Source organism: Momordica charantia (assembly GCF_013281855.1).
Source record: "Momordica charantia cultivar OHB3-1 chromosome 11 unlocalized genomic scaffold, Mcharantia_2.0 BLBB01000011.1, whole genome shotgun sequence".
Taxonomy (NCBI): Eukaryota; Viridiplantae; Streptophyta; class Magnoliopsida; order Cucurbitales; family Cucurbitaceae; genus Momordica; species Momordica charantia.
The window spans coordinates 22617207-22641093 of record NW_028275159.1 but is presented as its reverse complement, the minus strand read 5'-3'; the positions used below and the strand labels follow the sequence as shown (position 1 = coordinate 22641093).

At 33.3% G+C, this 23887-nt stretch overlaps 1 protein-coding gene across 3 annotated transcripts; it reads right to left on the bottom strand.

Moving 5' to 3' along the window:
- Positions 1–12592: 12592 nt before the first annotated feature.
- On the bottom strand, positions 12593–23321 carry STK (K-box region and MADS-box transcription factor family protein). 3 transcript variants are annotated; one of them, XM_022294297.2, is made up of 9 exons: positions 23162–23321; positions 22733–22934; positions 16880–16961; positions 16146–16207; positions 15743–15854; positions 14657–14698; positions 14478–14519; positions 13451–13608; positions 12593–12909 (listed from the first exon to the last, which is right to left on the bottom strand). In XM_022294297.2, the coding sequence occupies exons 2-9, from the start codon at positions 22912–22914 to the stop codon at positions 12906–12908; spliced, it is 684 nt and encodes a 227-aa protein (XP_022149989.1). In that variant the 5' UTR covers positions 22915–22934; positions 23162–23321; the 3' UTR covers positions 12593–12905. The 3 variants fall into 3 exon arrangements, with proteins under 3 accessions (XP_022149989.1, XP_022149992.1, XP_022149991.1); XM_022294300.2 differs by having other exon boundaries at positions 15743–15842; XM_022294299.2 differs by lacking the exon at positions 23162–23321 and adding an exon at positions 23006–23139.
- Positions 23322–23887: the final 566 nt, after the last annotated feature.

Here is a 23887-nt window from a genome sequence, read left to right as displayed (position 1 = left end):
TCACGAGTGCTCGTAACTCAAGTTGGGTCAAATTACCGTTTTACCCCTGAGTTACATCTTACTCCTTAAATACCACTACTCCTCTAATGAACAACCCGGTTATGGTCCGACCAATAACCGGAAGTCCCTCTCGGGCCAATGAGAGGGTGGGGCCCCTTGTTCAAGTCCCGGAGTCAGCATTTAAGAGAACACTAATCTACTCCCCTAAAGTTGGGGAGGAGTGAATTCCATCTTGTGAAGTTATGTTCCCAGCTCCCCACTCGGTCTCGTCCCCAAATGGTAGGAATATTGAGTCGGCAACTCGGGCCACTCTCACTCATACAGATAAAAGGACGAGCCCTCACGGGCAGGAGTCCATAACTCACTCAGGATTGAGAATGAGTTGTTTGGTCATCCTATGAAATAACAATCTGTTAGTTAACGATGTTACATCTAAAAATTGTATATTTCGCAGTCCGGTTTTATACAAACTCATTGTATAGGATATCCCCACTCGCATGTCTCCACACAAACGACTTGAATCGAGTCGTCTGTAACATTTACAAAGTGGGCCGTATCCATAGTGTTGCCAGGATAAGGTACCCAACCTTATCCATATACTATAGACCCTTTAGGTTATTCACGAGACATTATCCACTCGTATATCAGGGGTATATCAAATATATACCTAATATATATACTGTCTCGGTTACATGAAATAATCTTGGATGTTTAGTTTATTGGATTTTGGACAATGCAGTGCTATGAATTCAACAACAAATTTATTGAATAAAACTTTATTGAATATATATTTGTTTCTACGTAAATACAAACTACGAGTTTAGGGCAACACACCCAACAGAGAAGGCATCATCCTAGAAAGACATAGGTAAAGACAAGTAGAGTGAGGCTAGTGTCAACGATGTAAAGATGTTTTCTTTCAACTAGGCCATTTTGTTTAGATGTATGTGGGCATGTAAGGCGGTGAACAATACCATGGATCTTAAGAAACGAAGTAAACGGTCAAAACTCACCTCCCCAATCAGTTTGGAGCATTTTGATTTAGTAATTTAGAAGTTTCTCTAGTTGATTTTTGAAAGCGATGAATGTTTGAAGAGCTTCAGATTTAGAATATAAAAAATATATCCAAGTATATCTAGAAAATGCACCTACAAAACTCATATAGTATTTAAAACCATTTCTAGGAGTGGTAGCAGCAGGGCCTCATAAATCCGACTCTAGGAGTTGTAATGGTGCTGTATATGTAGTTGTGGATGAAGTAAATGGAAGTTTATGAATTTTGCCAATTGCACATGAAGAACAAAGTTGATGTAATTTATTTGGTGAAACAGAAACATTACATTCTTTTAGAATTTGAGAAACAACAACAGGAGATGGGTGACCTAATCTATTATGTCATAAGGTTGCATTAGATAGAGATGATTGACATGAAGAATGTAAGAACTGAGAAGTAACAGAATTAGCCGAATAATTTTCTGAAGCAGGGGAAATGGCTATAACAAAAGCAGCGGGAACATGTTTGGAGAGATCTTACCTGAGGTGTGCCTTCACCAAATTGAATCGATAGAGTCCTTCACGAAGATGTCCTTGGAGCAGAATTTTCCCTCTTCACAAAATAAGAAGAAGGATGAAACTCAAAAAGACATTATTATCTCTTGCAAATTGAGATACACTAAGGAGATTTTTGGTCATATGGGGAACATGTTTAGATTCTGAATTTGAAAAACTTGAGATAAAGAAGGATCAGAATTTGTTATAGATGATAAAGTAGGAGTAAGAAAGGTTTGGCCGGTATGAAGGATAGTCAAACATGTTTCATTCCCTACATGAATCTGACTGCCACCTAAATACTCATTTCCAATGGTGAATTTATCAAATGAGTTCGTAATGTGATTTGTTGAACCAGAATATGGTACAAGCAGCTGTCCAAATTTGGGTTAGGTGTTACCATCATAGCTTGTATTTATGAATGGGGAGTTGAGTTCTGTCGATGGAAGTGATTTTGATCGCTGATTTGAGAATTCTGATTGTTGAGGAATGGTTGCAGACCATTTCGTTGTGGACTTTCAAAACGAAAATAACATCTTTGAGTTGTACGTCCAAACTTCCCACGGATATGACATTCTACTCTATTATTGTTGTTCCAAGATTTTCCTCCTCGATTGAATCTGCCGCCACTGTTTTTGTTTCCTTGATTGTAGTGCTGATATGTGTTGTTCTTCTTATTATCTTTAATGGATTTCTTTTCTTGATTTTGGAATGTAAGATTAGCAGTAGGGAGTGTACCATCTGAATTGATCGATGTTTTGTCTTGGTTGTTCCAGAGATTACCGAGACTATGGGATCGTAATCAGTTCCTAGTCCAGATAAAATAAAAACTATATGTTCTTGTAAACTGACCTTACATCCAACGGCATTGAGTGAATTGACTAGATTCTTCACTCTGACAACATAATCTTTGATACTTGTACCTCATTTCTTGAGATTTTGAAGTTCCTCTTTAATCTGCATAATTTTGGCTATATTTGTAGTCGCAAAGGTTTTTTCCAGCAATTTCCATATTTCTCGTGTTGAAGAACACCCAATCATCTGGGCGATAATATCCTCTGTCATTGATCTTAGGATCTAATATGATAGCAGATTATCTTGTCGTATCCAGATATTGTACGCTAGATTTGGTTTTGAAGTAGAGCTTCCTTCTTCATTTGTTTGAGTAAGGGTTTTAGACGGTGGCTCTTCATCTTCTTCTACATACTTTTGCAATCCATGCCCTTGAATCATTGTTAGAATCTTAAATTTCCACAGCAAATAATTGTTGTCTGTATTGGTTTTCGGCGTCGAGGTTGGCCAAAAACCGACCCCGACCGATGCTCACCCCTAATAGTTACAAATGGATGGTAAAAGGTTAGTTTATAGCGAATTCCATGATAACATTATAAAAAAGAGAAAAATAATTGTAAACTTGGTTGAATATCATGTTTTATCCGTAATTTTTCTAAAATTTAATGTTGATTTTTTTATTAATACAGAAAGAAAAATAATGTTTAAGCTCGGGTTCAAATTGGGGACCTCTAGTGTGTGAGACTAGCATGATGACCAACTACACCACCAGACATCAATGTTTAAACTTTCTTTAACATTTAGTATTTAAAATCTTTATTTTAATCTTTTAACACCCCTATTAAATGTCATACTTAATCGTAAAAAACATCACTTTGAACCTTTGATCTTGTAGATGTTTAACATTCTGCCTTGATCAATTAAATTATGCTGGCTACGAATTAAAACGATCGATAAAAGAGAGATGTTGATAATTTGAGGATTATTGACATTATTTGAGAATTACATGGGGTGATCGAATTGGGATCGTGTAAATATATACCACAATTTTTCTAATGGATACATTGTTATTATTGAGCATTAAATGCAATGATATAGTATTAAATGCAATGATAGTTCACATGATGTATTAAAAAAAAATGCAAAATGATAGAAGAAATTTCCACATTATTTTCAACTTGAGAAAAATGACTAATATTACAATCATATTTCATTTTTATGAATCCGTCTTTATTTTTAGTCTTTTTGAATAAGAATAAAACTTTCTAAGAGCCCTAGCAGTAAGATGCCAAGGCACGTGTACATATTATTTGGTGACATGTGCCTATTAATAATGTTTTTTTCTTTAAATTATTTTACCGTAGAGATTTGCTAAAAAATTCGTCAAACTCTCATACCCGAATCCCTATTTGATTGTGTTTACCATCGCACAATGACGAAGGCGAAGAGAGAGTAGTGGTGTTCCAAAGGGACACGATAGAGGAACTGTTGGTGCCAGAGAGAGCAATATGGTAAGGGCGAGGAAGATCTAGGCAGTGATGACAAACATGGCCATGCGGTCGATAGAAGTGGTTAAGAGCTTGAGTTTAGTCAAGATTCAAACCAAGACGGGGAAGTGGTGATGGAGAGAGCGATGCAATGCTCATGAAGACAAAGAAAGAGATGAATATGGATGTTCATGTGCAAAAACTCACTATGCAAGCATACACAATCGTAGGTAGTAATTGGTGGATCTAAGGTTCATTCCTCTCAAACACCAACTAATGAAAATATGATAAAATTAAGACCCAAACAAGTCTAATATTAATCATAGGTGAGCTCTCTCATGGAAGCTATTTAGTGATAGCTCTTCCTTAAGCATATGTGAGCTCTCTCAAAAAAGCCAATGTTTAGGTCATACGGGACTATTTCTTGATAGCTCATCTTTTAGGTGTACATGAGCTCTCTAATGAGAGCCGGCGTTTAGGCCGGTGGAGCTATTTTGTGATAGCTCATCTTTTTGGATGAGGTTTGTCCCCATATCCAAAGTCGATGTGATCTTGATCAACCCCTCCTTGGAGACTTTGATCGGTCTTTTGTTGGATTCTTCTCTTTAAATATCTCATGGGAGCTCACATTTAGAGCGTGAGGTGAGCTATATCGTGGGGCCCATTCTTTTAGTCGAAGAGAGAGATAGCTAAGGAGAGCTATCTCATGGAGGCTCATCCTTAAGGTCAACAAGAGCTATCTCGTGGAGCCTCATCTTTTTGGTCGAGGTGACCTCTCTCTTAGAAGGTCATCCTTGAGGATGAGGAAAACTTTCTCTAGGCGGCTCATCCTTTTGGCTGAAGAGAACTATGTCAAAAATGAAAAGAGAATGTTCAACCCCAGCCCAAATAACTCCTCACGTGACTATACAAAAGACCCATCAAATATAACAAATATCCACACGACAGCAAGACAAATTGATATAGATTTGATGCATTAGCAACATACACATTTTGGTGATTCAATGACAGGTCATTCTTTGATTTGTTGATTCATCATAATATCACTCTAGCAAATATTCAAGATCGATCTTCACCTTGATTCGAGTGATCTTTCACATAAAATCATCTGATTGATGATTTTGTTTCCTTATATTTAATTTTTTATTTCCTTCTTTTTCATAAGCCATTTATGGTTGTTATTTTTCTTCTCCTTTCTTACCGATGTTTTTCTGTTTAAAACCAGACCTTGTATGATTGTGAATAACCAGTTTGCCATCTATTGAATCTTCTCTCATTTTCTTCATGTATCAGAGCGCTGCACTATGAGAGATCACGAAAAGATGATTGCAACTTCGTCTGTATCTCACTTGGTCAACAATGAAACTCCTCTCACAATACAATCGTTCCACCAGTGTTCCAACTTGATATCAATAAAATTGAGCTCTACCAATTATCTCCTTTGGAGATCTTAAGTGCTCGCTCTTGTATGAAGTTTGAGAATCCAACACCATTTTTTTTAATGAAAATCAATCAGATTCAAAGATAACCAACACAGAAGGGGAGGTCACTACCAATCCTTTATACAATATTTGGCTCACCAATGATGGCCTACTAACTTCGTGGCTCCTAGGAATCATCAGTGAGGAAGTATTGGCGATGATTGGTGGATTGGAAACAGCTCACCAAGTCTGGAAGTCACTAGATTAGACTCTCCTTGCCATCACAAAGGAGAATGAGATACACATCAATGAATCCTTACAGAGCTCCTTACACAACTTGAATAAAGGTAACTTATCACTTGAAGAATACATAAAGAAATTTAAATTTTTGTGTGATAAGCTTGCAGCCATGAAGAAATCAATTGATAACCTAAGTAAAGTATTCACCTTGGCTCGAGGATTGAGATCTAAATACAAGGATTTTAAGACAGCGATGTTATCTAAGGCACCATATCCAAATTTCAATCAATTTGTTCTTGCTCTAAAAGTACATGAACAAATGAATCAAATTGAGCTAAAAGAAGAGAATGTTTCCCTACCAAATATGAATCAAGCATATTACAGTCAAAGAGGAAAAGGCAGAGGAAGAGGGAGACACACCTCCATCTCAAGGGGAAGAGGTTTCAACCCAGCAGAAATTCCTCATCACAACATAATGAATCCAGAAACATGGTCTCTCCAAAACAACCTCAGTCCTCTCCCATTCAAATTTCAGGTAACACACTAATCTGTCAAATTTGGGGGAAAGCTAATCACGTTACACTTGAATTTTGGAAAAGGTTTGATCATTCATATCAAACGGAGGAAATTCCAAAAGCATTGGCTGCCATGGCTATAAATGAAGAGATGGATCCTGCCTTCTATGTAGATTCTGGAGCTACATCACACATAGTGAATGACATAGGTATTATCTAATATTACATGCTTATAAAGGAAATGAAAAACTCTATGTGGGAAACGGTGAAGGTCTAGAAATATCTCACATAGGTCCAGGGTAAACTAAACACTCGAAATAATAGCACATTATGTTTAAAGAATGTCTTAGTTGTTCCAAATATCAAAAGACCCTTTTGTCTGTTAGCAAGCTTACTAATGATAATGATTTCTCCATTCTCTTTACTGCTGATGGTTTTGTTGTAAAGAACAAATAGGGACGAGTATTGGCAATGGGAATTAGAAGAAATGGTCTTTAAGCCTTAGATCAGGAGGAATCTCAAGCTACCCTCTCTACTATCTCACAACCTTATGTTTCTGCTACTACCTCTAAGAATAGAGTGTCATTAGCTATATGACATAAGCATCTAGGTCATTTAAATTCAGTCTCCATTAATCATTTGCATAACAAAAAATGGATTCATGTGTCTGATTGGGAGAAAGTAGGTGTTGTTTGTTTTGTATGTCAAATGAGCAAAAGATGTAGACTTCCTTTTATTTTGAAGAAGGAATTGAGCATGGCTCCCTTTGATAAAATTCACTGTGATTTATGGGGTCCTACATCCATTATGTCTTATCAAGGTTTTAAATACTATGCTAGCTTCATAGATTGATCACTCGAGATTCATTTGGATATTTCCTTTGAAAAGAAAATATGAGTTCTACGACTGCTTTATTAAATCCATAAACTTGTTGATACTCAAATTGAGAAGAAAATCAAGATTTTTCAATGAGATGATGGTGGAGAATTCACTCCCTCAAAACTCAAATGGTTTTTGAAACAAAATGGAATCATTTATCAATGCCGTCCACACACACCTCAGCAAAATGGAGTGGTGGAAAGAAAGCATAGACACATAGTTGAGATAGATTTAACTTTCCTCTTTGAGTCAAACGTGCCCCTAAAATATTGGGTTGATGCTTTTCTAACCGCCACTCTCTTGATAAATAGGAGGTCTTCTAAGCCCCTCAACATGAAGACTCCTTTTGAAATTCTTTTATTAAAGAAACCTAACTATAATTGTCTAAAGATCTTTGGTTGCAAGTGCTAATCTTACTTAAAGTCTCGAGCCAAAGATAAGTTTGCTAAGAAAACTTATCCTTGTCTTTCTTGTCTTTTTGTTGGTTACAGTACTTCTCATAAAGGCTATAGATGTTTAGATCCAAATAAATCGTATTTACATATCAAGACATGTGATATTTGATGAACTTACCATGCCTTTAACTAACAAACAACCACACACACTACACTAACACTACATACAAATTATCTAGACACCTCCACCTTTGCAGACACTGAAAGATGGGAATCACCAAACTTGGAGCATCAAGATCACTCCCAAGAAGCTACTTATCACATGTCACACACTCAAATGGAATATAGTAGGAACCATGGGGAGCATTGTCAAAATGAAAAATTTTGGGAAAATAACAATAGTATTTCAACTTGCTCTCCACCGGATCAAGGTATTCCAATGCGAGATCAAAATCATGGCCACTTTCTTTTAGAAGATTCAAGCCAAGTCCATTGCGAAGCCCAAGAGGTTGTTGTAGGAAATCAATCAAATAAAGGAAATTTAGATCCGACTATTGAGCAAGGATATTCTCCTCAAAATGAGTCCACTCAACCTCCAATTATGTCTAGTTTTTCAAATATGTCAGTTATTCGTGATTATTTGTTTATTGACTTGCCTTTTGAAGATATTGCAGGTACCTCAAACTTGAGAATGAATGAAATTGTGAATCACTTAGAAAAAACTCAAGCTCCAAGCATTGAAAATCAAACCTCAGTACACACTGAGTCAATTAGGAACCTAAATCCAGCCATATCTTTGTCTCTAAATCAAGGCAACAACCATTCGATGACCACAAGACTAAAATCAAGGCAGCAAGCTACCACTAATGAAAGCCAACAACAATTGGCAACTTTTTTAACTACTAAAACACCAAGTGAACCTAAACCAAAAGGTTTTTGAAATGCTCTCAAAAGTCCAATTTGGAAAAAGGCCATGGGAGAGGAACTCCAAGCTCTTAGTGATAACAAAACATGAGAACTTGTCCCTAGACCCTCAAACACAAATATTGTAAGATCCAAATGTAGCTTTAAGATCAAACTCAAGGAGGATGGATCAATTGAAAGATACAAAGCGAGACTAGTAGCCCAAGGCTACTCCCAAGTTGAAGGGGTAGACTACGAAGAGACCTTTAGTCTAGTTATCAAACCTACAACAATTCACCTGGTTCTTGCCCTTGTCGTCTCCTACAATTGGCCTTTCAAACAACTAGACATAAAAAATGCCTTCCTCCATGGACATTTGAAAGAAGAGGTATACATGTCTCAACCTCCTGGGTTTACTCATCCTAACTTCCCTAACTATGTTTGCATGTTGAAAAAGTCTCTATATGAACTCAAGCAAGCCCCAAGAATATGGTTTGACATACTCTCTCTATATCTTCTACATATGAGGTTCGTATGTAGTAAAGCTGATCCCTCTCTATTTATATATAAGCGAAGTAGTATACTGATCTTGACGCTCATATATGTAGATGATATTATCCTTACTGGAAATAACATTGTTATTGTTGAGAACTTAGTTGCAAGTCTAAGTACTGAGTTTGCTGTGAAGGATCTAGGTGCTTTACACTATTTTTAAGCATTGATGTACAAAGTACTTCAAATGGATATTACATTGCTCAAACTAAATACACCAAAGACATTTTGGTGAAAGCAAAAATGTTGGCTTCGTCTATCGCAACTCCTATGGCCACAAGTCCAAACAATAATCCTAAAGATGATGAGGTAGTTTATCCTACCCACTATAGAAGTCTAGTTGGGTCTCTCTAGTACCTCAACTTGACAATACTAGATATTGTATACTCCGTTAACAGAGCTTGTCAACATATGCAAGAACCTCGGATGAAAAACCTAAGGGAAGTCAAATGCATTCTTCGATATCTTAAATATACAATGTATTACGGAATCACATTCCATAAGAATATAGCTCACTAAATCTCTATGCCTTTTGTGATGCAGATTGGGGTGGTTGTCCAAAAATCACACAAAGAAGTACGCCTAGATTTTGTGTGTTTCTTGGATCTAATATAATCTCGTGGTCCTCAAAGAAGCAATCAACTATTTCGCGCTCAAGTACAGAAGCTGAATATAGAGCCATGACCAATGCAACAGTAGAAATCACGTGGATAACATTTCTACTTAAAGACATGGAGACTCCTCTACATAAATCCTATAACTTTTTTGTGACAACATGAGTGTACTTCAAATGTCCATCAACCCAGTTTTTCATGCAAAAACCAAACACGTCGAGCTTGATTATCGCTTCGTTCGGAAAAGGTTGCTCTTGGTTCATTGATCACTCGTTATGTGCCTTCACACAATAACCTTGCCGGCATTCTAACAAAGCCACTCTCTAAAGCAGTGTATCGTGAATATACTTGCAAACTTGGCATTTGGGCTGGCCCTTCCTCCAGTTTGAGAATGGATGTCAAAAATGAAAAGAGAATGCTCAACTCAAGCCCAAATAACTCCTCACGTGACAATTCAAAAGAACAATCAAATATCAACAAATCTCCACACAACAGCAAGACAAATTGATATAGATTTGATGCATTAGCAACAAACACAGTTTGGTGATTCAATGACAGCTCATTCTTTGATTTGGTGATTCATCATAATATCACTCTAGCAAATATTCAGGGCCAATCTTCACCTTGATTCGAGTGATCTTTCCCAATAAAATCATCTAATTGATGATTTTGTTTCCTTCTATTTAATTTTTTATTTCATTCTTTTTCATCAGCCATTTATGGTTGTTATTTTTCTTCTCCTTCCTTACGGGTGTTTTCTATTTAAAATCAGACCTTGTAAGTCATTGTAGATTGAGACGACCGTTTGAGTAAGATTGTGAATAATCATTTTGTCCTCTATTGAATCGTAATTGTGAATAATCATTTTGTCCTCTATTGAATCTTCTCTCATTCTCTTGAAGCTATTCCGTGAGGTTTATCCTTTTTCTTGGGATGACCTCTCTCTTGGAAGCTCATCCTTGAGGTCGAGGAGAGGTATCTCGTGGCAACTCATCCTTTTGGCTAAGGAGAGATATTTCTTTGCGATCTTTCCCTATGTAGTCTGCTTGTTTGTTGGAAATGATTGGATTTAGCCATTTGATTATAGAGAAAACGAATGACTTTAATCGCATTCCCATAGATGGTGCTGGTTGATAGAATAAGGCGTGCAAATGATAACATGCACAAAGAGAGTAGACACTCCGACGCTCAAGTTAGTCTCAATTCGAGGTATCGCTCTTAAGGCGAGCTGATCAGAATTGCATGTCTGTATAAGGAGTGAGACCTAAGTACTTATAGGCATTTAAGAATGGATCCCACTTAGTTAGCCACTTAACACGACACGTGAATCACAGAGTGGGTTCGACGATAATGGCGAGATGTGAGTCGAATAGTGGTTGAAAAGTGATTATGGGTGGTGATATCGTGTAGCTTGGATCAGATTAGAAGATGATCGAGCTATATCTTTAGTAGCCCTGAGCTATATCCTTGGCAGATCTGTATTCTTGACAGAGCTATATCCGTGATAGAGATATCATCGGCAAAACTATATCCTCGCCAAGCTATAAATTAATCCCAAGGTATTACTCTTCAGAAAACACGTATCTGTTATAAATTTAGGTTGTTTTCAATTTATTAATCAATTTAGAGTTTTATTATGTTAAATGGTTTATTTGACTAATATCTATTGTGCTAAATTAATTTGCTTAATATTCTTGCTACCAGTTTTAATTAATTATGTTAGATAACTAGTTGTTGGGCCAAAAACAAAAGGTGAGCCATCTCACCTATTTTTCCCTTTTATAGCTTTACCAATTTACCTTTTGCTATTTTTTTATTTTTTATCTGATGCTTATTTGTGTGTTAAGTGGCCATATATATATATATAGAACATTATGATTTTTTTTAGGGAGATAAAACCTTAGGCACCACACCTCTCAAGAAAGTCTTGAGAGAGAGAGGAGTCTTCCCTGCCACCTCGTTTCTGTTGCCGTCATTTAGGAGTGTTTCAGTTGTCGCCATCATAGGAGCAGCGGCTGCAAACCGTGGGTATGTAATTCCAGCGTGGAAGAGCGCAATTTCAGTTCGGGTGTTGTGTTAAGGATCCCACATTAAAAAGATAGAGGACCTAACAAGGGTTTATAATATAAGTAGGTTACTCTTCTCATTACTAGTTGGTTTTGAGATGAAACTCATGCATATTTAATATGGTATCAGAGCCTAAAAGCTCAAACGAGCCTCCGGTCCAAAAAAAATTTGCCAATTGATTTTGAAATGAAACCCATAAATATTTAATATGTCGTTTTAATCACTTACAAACATTATGTTGTATTGTAGGTGTATACATGGATCCTTCAATATTTGGATTGTTCTTGGGTTAATAAGAGTACGTGAGACTTCACACTCTTTCAATGGTCAACTCTTCTTATTGGTCCACATATGTCACACCATTTTTCATCATCTAACATAGTGGATGGCCTTGATTGAAGGTAGATTTATGGATTGAACTACAATGAATTCTGATGGTCCTCTCTTCTTGCTCCCTTTTACTGATTTTTACTTTTTTTGGCTACTTAGCTTAAGTCTGCGTGTTAAAGTTCAACATCTGAGTTGTTCATAAGTATGATTAATGTTTGGATAATTTCTGTGGCATTTGGGAAATCTAAAATAACAATGTGTCTAACACCCTTGAATCTACCTCTTATTCAAGACATGAACCTACTCGTATTGCTTATGTCATTTCCACCAATTTAATCCTTTTCGAAATTAAAAGAAGTTAGCACCCCATCCTAAATTGATCATTCTTAAGAATTAATACAATATTAATTAGCACACATAAGCAAATGACACCATTTAAGCATTCATATAACAAAAGGGTCCCAAAATAGAGTAGGGTTCGATAAATTCCACCCTAAAAAATTAGTTCATACTATAAAAAATAATAATAATAATAATAATGAATACGCAAGACCATAGAATAAACCTCTCAAATTTCATCAATTTCAGCAAAAAAAAAATTAGCCATAAATTTCGTCTCTATAAAGCTTAATCAACATTATACTATACCTCTACATGTAACGTATCGAACATGATAGCGCGATCAAAAATTTAATAAAAGATAAAAATGGTTATCTAAATCTAGTGTCCAATTCCATGAAATTGAAAATGAAAAGCAATAGTTAACTCATTCATGGGTAAATATTGAATTATTTAAAAACACACAAACATATATAGGTGATATTGTATAAATAATATTTAAGACAAAAGTAAACCTCAAAAGCTGCAAATTTCATATTCCTATTGGTCCACGTAGGCACAAAAATCATACACAGAATACACATCATCAGCATTAGTGTCATTATATATGTATATATTATCTATAATTTGAAACACAGCTGCAAATCAAATCACACTGTTCATCATGAACATTGGTCACTAAGTAAAATTAATTAATCTTTAGAAAATGATGGGCATATTTTATTTTAATCTCTTCTGTGATCTCAATGATTTTCTAAATTTTAATTAAAACAAACATTTGTCCCATCATTATGACCTCCAAAAGTAGCTGCCAACATCATCATCACCTGTGAAATGAAATCAAAGAATAGAATCTGTCATTACCTGTCAAATTATTAAATATGGAATTACAAACTTTTTGTCAACTTTTTAGAAAACATTTGAAAGAAAAATTACAAACGTTTGTCCCTAATTCGGTTTCTAAATTTCTACCAAGTCACTAGAGTTTGATTTCAGTTATTTCGTTTTTTATTTTATATTCTCAAAAATTAAGTTTAACAATGTTACTTTCATCTATATACATACTCGTTGTTACACAATTTCTATCAACAATTTCATAATCAGATTTTGAAAACAAAAAGAAATAGTTTTCAAAAAATTTATCTTTGTTTTTGAAATTTAACTAAGAATGTAAATATGCTTTTGAAGTGAACAACTTAACAAAATCGTAATAGTTTTTAAAAATAGAATACTAAAACCGAAATAGTTATTTGACTGTACTTAAATATCATATCACGAAAGTTTATTATTAGTCAATTCTACCGCTAAAATGTAAATATTAGAGACTAGCGATTTTTTTCTTAAATCGAGAGAGACCGAGAGAGATACCCAAGATGAAGCATCTTCTTGTCTTGGTGTGAGAAAGTGACAGCTCCACCTTCCATCATATTAGGAGTGAAGAAATTTCGAGAAGCCAATGCCTGAATTGCATTCAGTTCTTGCCCAGAAACCATGTTGGCTTGCTGAAGCCTCTCCACTTCTGCTATCTGTAAAACATTAAAAAAGAAAAACAAAATTGTTATGGGTAAAATAAATCTCAATCTACTAATAAACTACGAAGAAATCCGAGCTGAGAAAAGAAGCTTGTAACCAAGATCAAAGCGAACGCTTTCGAAAGACCTAAATGGGACAAGGCTTAGCTCGAAAGGAAGCTTCCTATATGAGGTGTTAAGAATTCTACTTTTCTTATCGTCAATTGGTTTTAAAATAGAATTCCATGAATATTAATATAGTATCAGAGTCTAAAACGCTCAAACGAGCATTCTGTCTAAAAACGGGATCCAACCAAGATCAATGAGTAAAAAACAACCACGATCACGAAGGGGCATGTTAAGGATACCACATTGAAAAGATAAGTGACCTAATAAAGATTTATAATAGATATGGATTATTCCTCTTATTGCTAATTGATTTTGAGATGGAATTCCATAAATATTGACATGAGATCGAGCCATACCAACCAAGTCCCTTGGACCATGGTACAACTCAAGAGCTAAGCCTACGGTCTAGTCCCTAGGTCAAGCCCATCAAGCATGACTCCAGCCCTCCAACTTGTTTCCTTCATTTCAGGAATGCCAAATATATGTATAGAAAGATATCTAGAAGGCCAGATTTTACTCCTCTATTAAACAGGAAGGATAAGTATCACCATACCAGCTAATAAGAGATTCGGCTTGCAAGCAATGGTCTAAATCATTTTGATTTTTAAGATCAAAACGCTCTAAGTTCAAGTTGAAGATAAGAAAAAGACCATTATAATATGGTCGATATGAGAATTTTGATATGTGTCTTCAAAAATAGGTGGTCTAAATTTAACACAAAGACGAGAAGTTAATCCTCTGTGATGTGTATGTACCTTGGTTCTAATACACACATTTTCATTCTCCAGCTCGATCTCCTAAAAAACACATAAATCAGGCTTAATATAGTTTTTATATAAATGAAATTAAAAAAATATATATATTAATGAACAATCTTATTTATAGAAATAAAATTATTAAGAAACAGAATATTGAAAGCTTAAATATAGATTACTCTTTTCTGCAGGTACTCAATTTCTGCTAGCAACATTTCATGCTGTTCAACATGAAAACAGAGAAGTATTAGATAATCTCTTTTCTCAAAATAATTCAGAGGAAAGTTGCTTCATAACCAAAAAAAAATAAAAAAAAATGGTTAACTAAAATACTTAGAAAACTATACTAAACACATTCTAAACGAGCAATTCTTCTAAAAGTATTGGTAAGGAAAAATGGTTTTGTTTAAAAAATTCTTTACTTTTTTAATCTTAAAGCCATCTGAAACACACTGTAAAGTACATGAATTCATCCAAACTCAAACAAACTAGAAGAGAACTTGTCAACACAACTACAAAACCAAGATGCTTTATAGTCCAACCCAATATCAGTCCATACATAACTACAAGTTTCTTAAAACCAACCATTCTCGAGGTATTGATTTCATTACTTATTTTAATCAAATTTTTTATTTAATAAAAGGTTTAAATATTATTTTAGTCTTTGCTTGTTTCTAATTTTTAGTCTATGTAGTTTCAAAACGTTCACTTTGATCCCTATACTTTCAATAATGTTTGTACATTTTAGTCTCCGTAGTTTCGAAACGTCCGTTTTAGTCCTTGTGCTCTTAAAAAGCAACCATTTTGGTCCTTTAATTTCACTTTCATCTCATCTCTTTGAATCATAATTTAGCATGAGACTTCACTTACTAAATTTCTTAAAATATAGTCATAAATTTGTCTTAAAATATTTCCACCGTGTAAGAAGGAGATTTTTTCGATAGTTTTTTAGAAAACCGTTGGGAGTATCCTTTCCCGACGGATTTTCACCGACTTTTTTCTGATGCAAATTTTTTCGTTGGGAAAAGTTGCCCTCGACCTTATCAAGGTTTTTCCCGACTTCTTTAAAGGTCAGAAAAAAATCTTATCTTTTGTAGTGAAATATTACTGATGAAGATAAAAATTGTCACTTTTTAAAAGATAGAGACCAAAAACAAATGTTATGAAAGTACAAGAATGAAATAAAGACAAGGTAAAAGTACAGGGACCAAAATAATCGAAACCTCGACAATTAAGAAGAAAAAAAATTGGGAAAGAAAATCGACCTTCTTTGATCTGATCCTAGTGATGCCTCTTTCAAGCCTATTCTCAAGCTGCTTCAATTCCTTCACTGTAAGAGCACTCAAGGAGTCCCCCATCAAGTGCCTAACAAGATTGCTTCAACAAATGAGAGTAGCATATTGAAGCCACTTGAATATAAGAATCTTGGCTAAATATATAATTTCTACTCAATAATATTTCCTTCACTTTTCCAATTTCGTCCCTAAATTTTGAAAATTTTCAATTATGTATAGTCAATTTTTCTTACCATCACAAAATATTTAACAACGGTCGAAAAATTAAGGATGAAATTAAAAAATGACGTGAATATTAAAGATGAAATTATATATTTAGCCGAATAATATAAATGTAATTTATGGTCTTTAAAAAGTATCTCATAATAATAACCTGTTGGAATTCTGTAGCATTTGTATTTGTTGGCGCAGCTTTGCAGATTCTTGCTGATAATACTTCATTTTATTTCCATATCATATCAGATATAGCATATTAGTTTCATGAATATCAAAGAAATTTGAGTCAAAATTATCAAAGAGAAAAGTTCTAGGGCTATGAACCTGTTAATTTGTTACTTATTACTTTATATAGTACTTCGTTTGAGATATTTCGAATTTGGTCCCTTGATTTAGGCATGGTTTTCATTTGGTTCGTGTGGTTTATAAAAATTTCAATTTGTCCAATATAGTTTAGTTAAGCCTCACAAATATTCTTTATCATTAACCATTGATGTTTAATACGTTGTAACATGTTTTTTTATTTACGTGACAATGAGTTGATGTGTTATGAAATCGTGTAAACATACGAAACACAGGTGGGTTTTAAATGGGCAAAACTTAAAAGATGATTTAGAAACGATATTTGTGAGACTTGGACAAATCATAAAGATCAAATTGAAACGAAGTCCAAACCGTAGAAGAAAATTAAAACTTTTAAAATCACACGAACCAAATTCAACTTAAACTCAAGTTATGTAGTGAAAATTTATAATTTAACCAACAATTACATGGAACCACTTATATGAGTATAAAACTATCTTAGTATAATAAAAAATTTCATAAAAAGATTAAAAAAAATAATAATCAAAGTTTGGAAGTTAATAAGGAGAGAGAGAGAGAGAAACTGACTTGAGTATTGAGTTCAGTGACAGAGCTAGTAGCTGAGCTATCAGAACAAGCCTTCTTGTACCTCTCAATGGTAGTTTTGATGCTGCAAATAATCAAAACAACTTATCATTTTATCACCATTCATTAAGTTTAATTTGCTTACAATCTAAATTAGTTTAAGTTTAGAAGCTAACAATTAGATATGATATTGTATATATTTTGTAATTTTTCTTTTCGGAATGGATGCGACTTATGTTAATAGATCTATATAATTGGAGCTCGTTGCCACTGCAACATTCAAAAAGGATGTATATATTGTGTAATTGAAAAGTAGCATGCAAAACGTACAAAGAACATATAAATTTTGAGGGATAAAGTTCTATGAAAGAAATTACTTTTGGAGCGTAGAAAAGGATGAGTGGAGATTTCGAAACTCTTATCTTTAAATATATAGGTTACACAAATCTCTCGTTAGGGTCCTTTACCTAAAACATATATATCTCCTACAAGTTCTCAAAGGGCTACATGCTAAAAGTGAAACTAACAAAATCAGTTGACCTAATAGGTCTGAGTCACATACGTTTCAAGTGGTACAATTTTTAAGATTAGACAGTTTGGGAAAATTTGCTCGGTTTTGTTGATTAAGTTTGGCCTTCTAAATTTTGTTACAAAATGTTGGGAACTTAACACAGTTATCTCGTGAGATTAGTCACACACTCGATTAACTCATTTTAAAAGGCAATAAAAATGGCCTTGGCTAGTAGCATAAAAGGAGTTAAAATGGGTTGAAAAGAGATGGGAAAGAGGGGCTTAAATTAAAAGGCAACAAAATAGGAACAAGATTTTGTTGATGGCAAAGGGCACTGCAAAATCATTTCCAATTATTGCCTAACATATGAATGGTCAGATCCTTGAATGTCATAAAAAACAATGATGAAATTACAGAACAGAAATCAGAATAGTACAGTCTAATTAATTTCTTTATTTTTTAATAACTAATGACCAACTTGTTGAATCCAAGAATAATTAACAAATATTCACCAAAGAATAATTTCTTTATTCCTCATGGCATATGATCAATTTACTAAATTCATTTTTTTACTCCATCAAAACTGGTTTTAGACTAACAAAAAATTTAAAAAAATTAAAAAAATGGCAGGCTTACCATGATTGACTAAAATTCATTCTATCCAAATTACTTTTAATTTAGCATATTTCGAACCAAATATAACTAAACAAGGTGTTTTCAATTTTTTAGAAATGTTAATGTCATTTGATAATATTCATACTTCTTGTTTATTATTTTTTTTGAATAAAGAAAAATATAATTATTTTTCTATTCTTGTTATTTTAAATTTTAAATTAATAAATAAAATTTTTATATGAAAATTATTTTATCAAATTAAATATTCTAAAATTTATGTTATACTTATTTATTGATATTTATTAAGAATTTTATAAGTTAAAAATGATAAAATAATGTTTTTACCTACGTTTTCGAAAAAATAAGAAGTTTGATTTTGTTGTTTCTAAAATTTATACACAATTTGAAAACGTTTATTAAAAATGAGAAACGAGAAACATGAACCATTACCAAACACTTCTATTTCTCAAAAATAAAAAATGAGAAACAAAACAACAAAAAACAATAACGTTACCAAACGGGTCCTAAAGATGTTTGATAATCGTTATATGTTTGTAGCTTATTTTTATTTTGTAGAAAAATTCCCTCTTCCATTTCCAAATTTTCAAAATCATTAAGACAAATGATCATTTTCATCCATTTTTTACTTACAAAAAAAAAAATTGAAAAACCAAGATCAAAATGGGTTATCAAGCATGTCCTTATTTCTTTTTCTTTTTTTCGAGAAACAAGAAAGAAACAATTATCAAAACACAATTTTGTTTTCCTTTCCGAATACAAGAAACAACCCTGTTATAAAAAACGAGCCCTAACTAATCCGAATCAAGTAGATCTTTCTACCCTATATCTTGAGGTAAGGTTGCCAAAGTCCAAGTGAAAGATTTTATAGGAAGACAAAAGAAAAATTGGGTAATTTTTTTATGAGATAACTGGTAGTATTACATAATATGGCTTACTCTGTAGTGTTGCTCATTTTTCTGCAACCAAAACAACTGCGCATAAATCTCCATGTCAGCAGCTTCATTTTGTTTTTGACATGAGAATAGCAACACAAATGGCCATGGTAGCAGTGGCCTTTGTTTTTAAAGAGATGAAGCAGCAGAAGAAAAATTGTGGGGTTTTGAAACAAAATCAAGAGCTTAAAATGGAAAGGAAAAATAAAATAAAAGAGAAAGCTTTTTTCTTTTCTTTTTTGGCATTCATTGTGTGGAGATTTGTGTTGGGATATTTATCACTAAGAGGAAAAACATAAAGCTGAGGAAAAATGGATATATGCAGAGAGAGTTCTGAAAATCCTAAAATTTAATGCTTTGCCGTCAGAGATCAAACTCTTGGTTTTCTTAAGATCAACTTCTCCTTAATTCAAAATTTCAGCCTTTTTATTTTATTTTGTTCACAAAAGTTTGTACCATATTTTATATCTCATGACTCAAAAGTGAATGAAATTAATTTTATGTTTATATGAGCGGTTTTGACAAAAAGAATGTCGTGTGATTTTTAGAGCGATCTAGGAAGACCAATGTTATTGAACACGAACTGATCAATTAGAACATGTTTTGGGAGCGATCGTACAATGAGTTATTTTTTAAAAAAGAGATTCAAGTACAATTGATTTATGTTCAGTTTGAAGGGATTATTTTTATATAATTAAAGAAGTAATTTTCAATCGTTAAACAAAAATGATCTATCAACTGATACTTCAAAAATCATTCAAAAATTATTTTAGATTTTGCAAAATAATTTTTTATCCCTTCAACGAACATGTGATTTTCGCAATTTTAAATCATTCCTGAAAACATATACCCTTAAATGTGTTTGGCATGTCTTTTTAGTTAAATGCTTCTTCTAAAAGCATTTTAAGCTTATTTTTCTCTTTTGAATTTCTCAAAATATTTTAAAAGGAGCTTATAAGATAAAAGCACTTTCAACTACCTACAATTTTAACCAAAGGCATTCCAAAACACACCCTTAGAACATATCCGATAGCTTATACTCGATCGATAATAGTCTTTTCGACTTATTTGAAAACGTTAAGGTTATTTGTTCCTATTCACAAGCCTAAAATCATTTTTAGTGAAACAAAATGACTTCCAATTGTTTTAAAAAGAAGAAAAGCTCATGAAAACAAAAGAGGAGGAAGATAAAAGAAAGCAAAAAGATCTCAATCTTAACCAATACAAAAACCAAACATGTTTTCAAACAAAAAAAGAAGGTTTGTAAAATCAAAATTGATGAGGAAAAGATCGAGTGGAATGGATTAAATGAAAGACAACTCAAAAGTGGAGGCTGTGACAGACAATCAGATTCTTAAAGAACAAAAAAACAACAGAAAAAGAAACCAAACACAGACAAAGGAAACATTCTTGGAAATTACCAACCTCAGAAGTTCAGATCATACACAGAAAAAGGGTCAAAACAATGAGAGAGGGAGAGAGACATGGAAACATGAAACACCTCAATGAGTTCTATGTAATTTTTCCAAATATTTCCATTGTACCATAAAAAAATGCCGAACATAAATATAAAAATGTTAATAAAATATCACTCACATAAAACATTAATATTAACTATAATAATGATCTTTAAAGTGGGAAATTCTTATTTATTGGTTTTCACGATTCTTTTTTATTTCAACACCATGTACCGGTCAAGATTCGAACTTCCGACATTTTGGTTGATGATATATGTTTTTATGATTTTTTTAAAAAAATATTCATTGATATTTTCCATTGAACTTGATTTTTTTGATACATAATGCTTAGCTAGAAGCTCTTTTTTTGATATGGAGACATAGAGGCTCCATGTGAACTTGATTTTTGTTTCTAAAAATTAATTTTATTTATCAACAAATTCTTTATTCAATTATTTCTTTTTCATTTTCAAAACACTTTTGAAATCTTCAAATTTAAGTAAAAAAAAATATTATCAAAAACCTAAAGCCGAGCTAAAATTGTAAAAATGTTTTGAAGTTGTAGATTACCAAAGCATGACAAAAGAATTGCAAACAAATACAATAAGATTTTCAAAAAAGAGAAAACAAAAAACAAAATTGTCAGCTTGGTTTTAATTTTTGGTTTTAGAACTTGTCATTTTTATTTCTAGTGTTTTTTTTTTTTTGAAAAAATAACCATCTAGATTTCAAGAACTAAAAATAATATTAAAAATCTACCTTATGTATTTATTAACCTTGCAAACCTTGCATTGGACTTTCAAATAGTAAAAAATTTGTATAGCTTAACCGATTAAGACATTATAGATTTCTATAAATCTTGAATCTCAAATCTCCAACCCGTGGTATATTTGGACTTAAAATAAAAAGGAAAAAAATAAGCTTTTTATCTAAAAAAATATAGAAAACTGAACTTTTTGAAACTCATTCTAACATCATTTGTGTGTCCTACTATTCCAGAAAAATCTAGGAGTAAACAAAGAGTGATTGAAGGATACCCTGAGTTATAACCCTAGAAATGATTAAGGAAACATTGAGTTTGATATGGAAAAAACTGTTGTGTGTTTTTTCCTTTTCAATGTATATAAACAGTTCTTTCACTATTGAAAGAAGATAAAAAAAGAACATGTTTATAGCAAATTTTGATCAACACAGCCCAAGCCTCTCAAATCTAGCTATAGAAGGAAGCCAAACACTGAATCTCTTTCCAATATGGAAATAGGACTTTTACTAGAGATATGGTCTCCTTCGACCGAGCAAACATTTCGACAGTGGGATTTTTTTAGGAGGCTAGAGTTTGAATCTTCGACCTATGAAAAATTTTATATTAAAAGCGGTATGACTACAACTTTCATAAATATGTAACGTCCCGTTTGATAACCATTTCATTTCTGTTTCGTGTGTTTAAAAAATTCAGCTTAGAAATATTATGGCTTTCACTTGTGTGTTCATTTGTTTTGTTATAGAGTCATTTTTTAAAACATTTATAAAATATATGTAAAATTTTGAAAAAAAAAAAAAAGAAGAAGCAGTTTTCGAAAACTCTTTTTTTTTAATTTAGGGTAAGAATTGAAATATGTTTTCAAAAAAGGTGAAAAACTAGCTAGTGAAATTGTAAAAAACAAACCTATTTTTTAAAAATAGAAAATGAAAAGCAAAATAGTTATCAAACGAAATAATTCAACAACTCCTAGCGAGAGGAAAAAAAAAAATTTAAGGAGTGACCACTACAACGACAGCGCCTTCCGACACCCATAATCGTTGGACGTAGATTTAAAAACACATTTTTTTTATCTCTCCACCCATACATCTAAAATCAATAAGAGTACTATCAGCCACATTCTACAGCAACCAAAAAAAAATCTCAAGAAAAAATACATAGGAAAGTAAAAAAAATAAAAAGAAAAAGACTAAATTTTGTTCTAAAAATGTTTGACACAATATTTCATGCATTTATTTCGAAACCCAATTGCAATAATTAGAAGAAAATGAAGGTAATTTCCATAATATGGATTATATAACTCAAATTTCAAACAAAGGGCAGGAGTAGGGACGAAGAAGAACAACAAAGAGCTCAACTCTAGAGAGATTATTATACTTTAACCGGTTGAGCTACGCTCAGACCAACATTAATATTTTACCGAGTTGAGTTACGACGAGAGAGCTCTAGATGCATGATCTATTTAAAGCCATTTAGTTAAAGTTAAAATTGGAACAGTGAAGCAACAAAAAGATCATCATTATAAGGCAAGAACATAAAAGAAAATTTGTTGTTCTTAACCTGTTATTGGAGTATTCATAGAGGCGACCACGGCTGGAGAAGACGATGAGGGCAACTTCAGCATCACAAAGAACAGACAGTTCATAAGCTTTCTTCAGCAGTCCATTCCTCCTCTTGCAGAACGTCACCTGCCGATTTGTCGTGTTCTCGATCCGCTTAATCTCGATCTTCCCTCTCCCCATCTTCCACCCTCTTTAATTCCCTGAAAACCCCACCACCAGATCCATATAAAAAAAATTACTCTAACAACCGAAGTTTCGAAATATAGCTCACGTGTAGAATCATCAGCCACGTTGTTCCAGCTCCTCGAGACGAGAAACGCAGAGGAGAGGGAAATGGGTACCCAAAAAAGAGAAAAAGGAAGAAAATTTTGTTGTGTGGAGAGCAGATCTAAGAGAGAGAGAGAAGGAAAGTGAAGGATATACAGACCTTGGAGAAGGGTTTGAAGTTTTGAGGTTTGGGAAAAATTTTTGCAATGGAAAACAAACTCAAAAGCTTGTTTAGTTTGGCTACCAAAAATTATATAGAATACAAAGTGATGGGGGTTTCTCTCTCTTATTTATGTGTTTTCTCTCTCTAGAAGTGGGAGAAAGGGCAATGGGGGAAATGGGTTTTGCCGGAAACTGATAGAAGACGTTGCAGTTATGGCTGAATCAAAACATCTCTGCACCTCCAAATTCCCACCAAAACCAGTAAACTTTCTCTACTTTTTCCTTCCCCTTTCCAAATTACCTTTTTGCCCCTTTCAGAATCTGTTCTTAATTCAGTTTTACCTCTCTCAAATAATTTTGATTTGATTAACACCCCCTCGTAATTGTGTTCTTGGTTTTCTTTTCATGGCCTGTTAAACTTGTATGAATTGTATTTCTCTTTCTTGTTGTTAGTATGGGGTTCTTTTGTTTGGATAGTTTTTTGAGAATTACATATAAGGAATTTATAGGGTTATGATTATTTGTATCAACACCGAACATATTTTTCAGGCACACTGCTCCCCACCTAACCATGAAACTTAATTAGGAGCGGTTTGTTTTTCGAAAATCTAGATAGCTGACATCTTCAGATACTATAAATATTAGATATTTGAAATTATAGATGTCTGATGTAATTAGATATCTAGTAATATTTGTTTTACACAATAAATATATTTGTAAGGAT

Coding starts and splice junctions, on each gene's coding strand:
- STK (XM_022294297.2), bottom strand. CDS start 22,914: ATGGGGAGAGGGAAGATCGAGATTAAGCGGATCGAGAACACGACAAAT. Junction 16,962..22,732: donor TATGAATACTCCAATAACAG/GTTAAGAACAAC, acceptor GATTATTTGCAG/CATCAAAACTACCATTGAGA. Junction 13,609..14,477: donor ATGTGTGTATTAGAACCAAG/GTACATACACAT, acceptor AATGTTTTACAG/ATAGCAGAAGTGGAGAGGCT.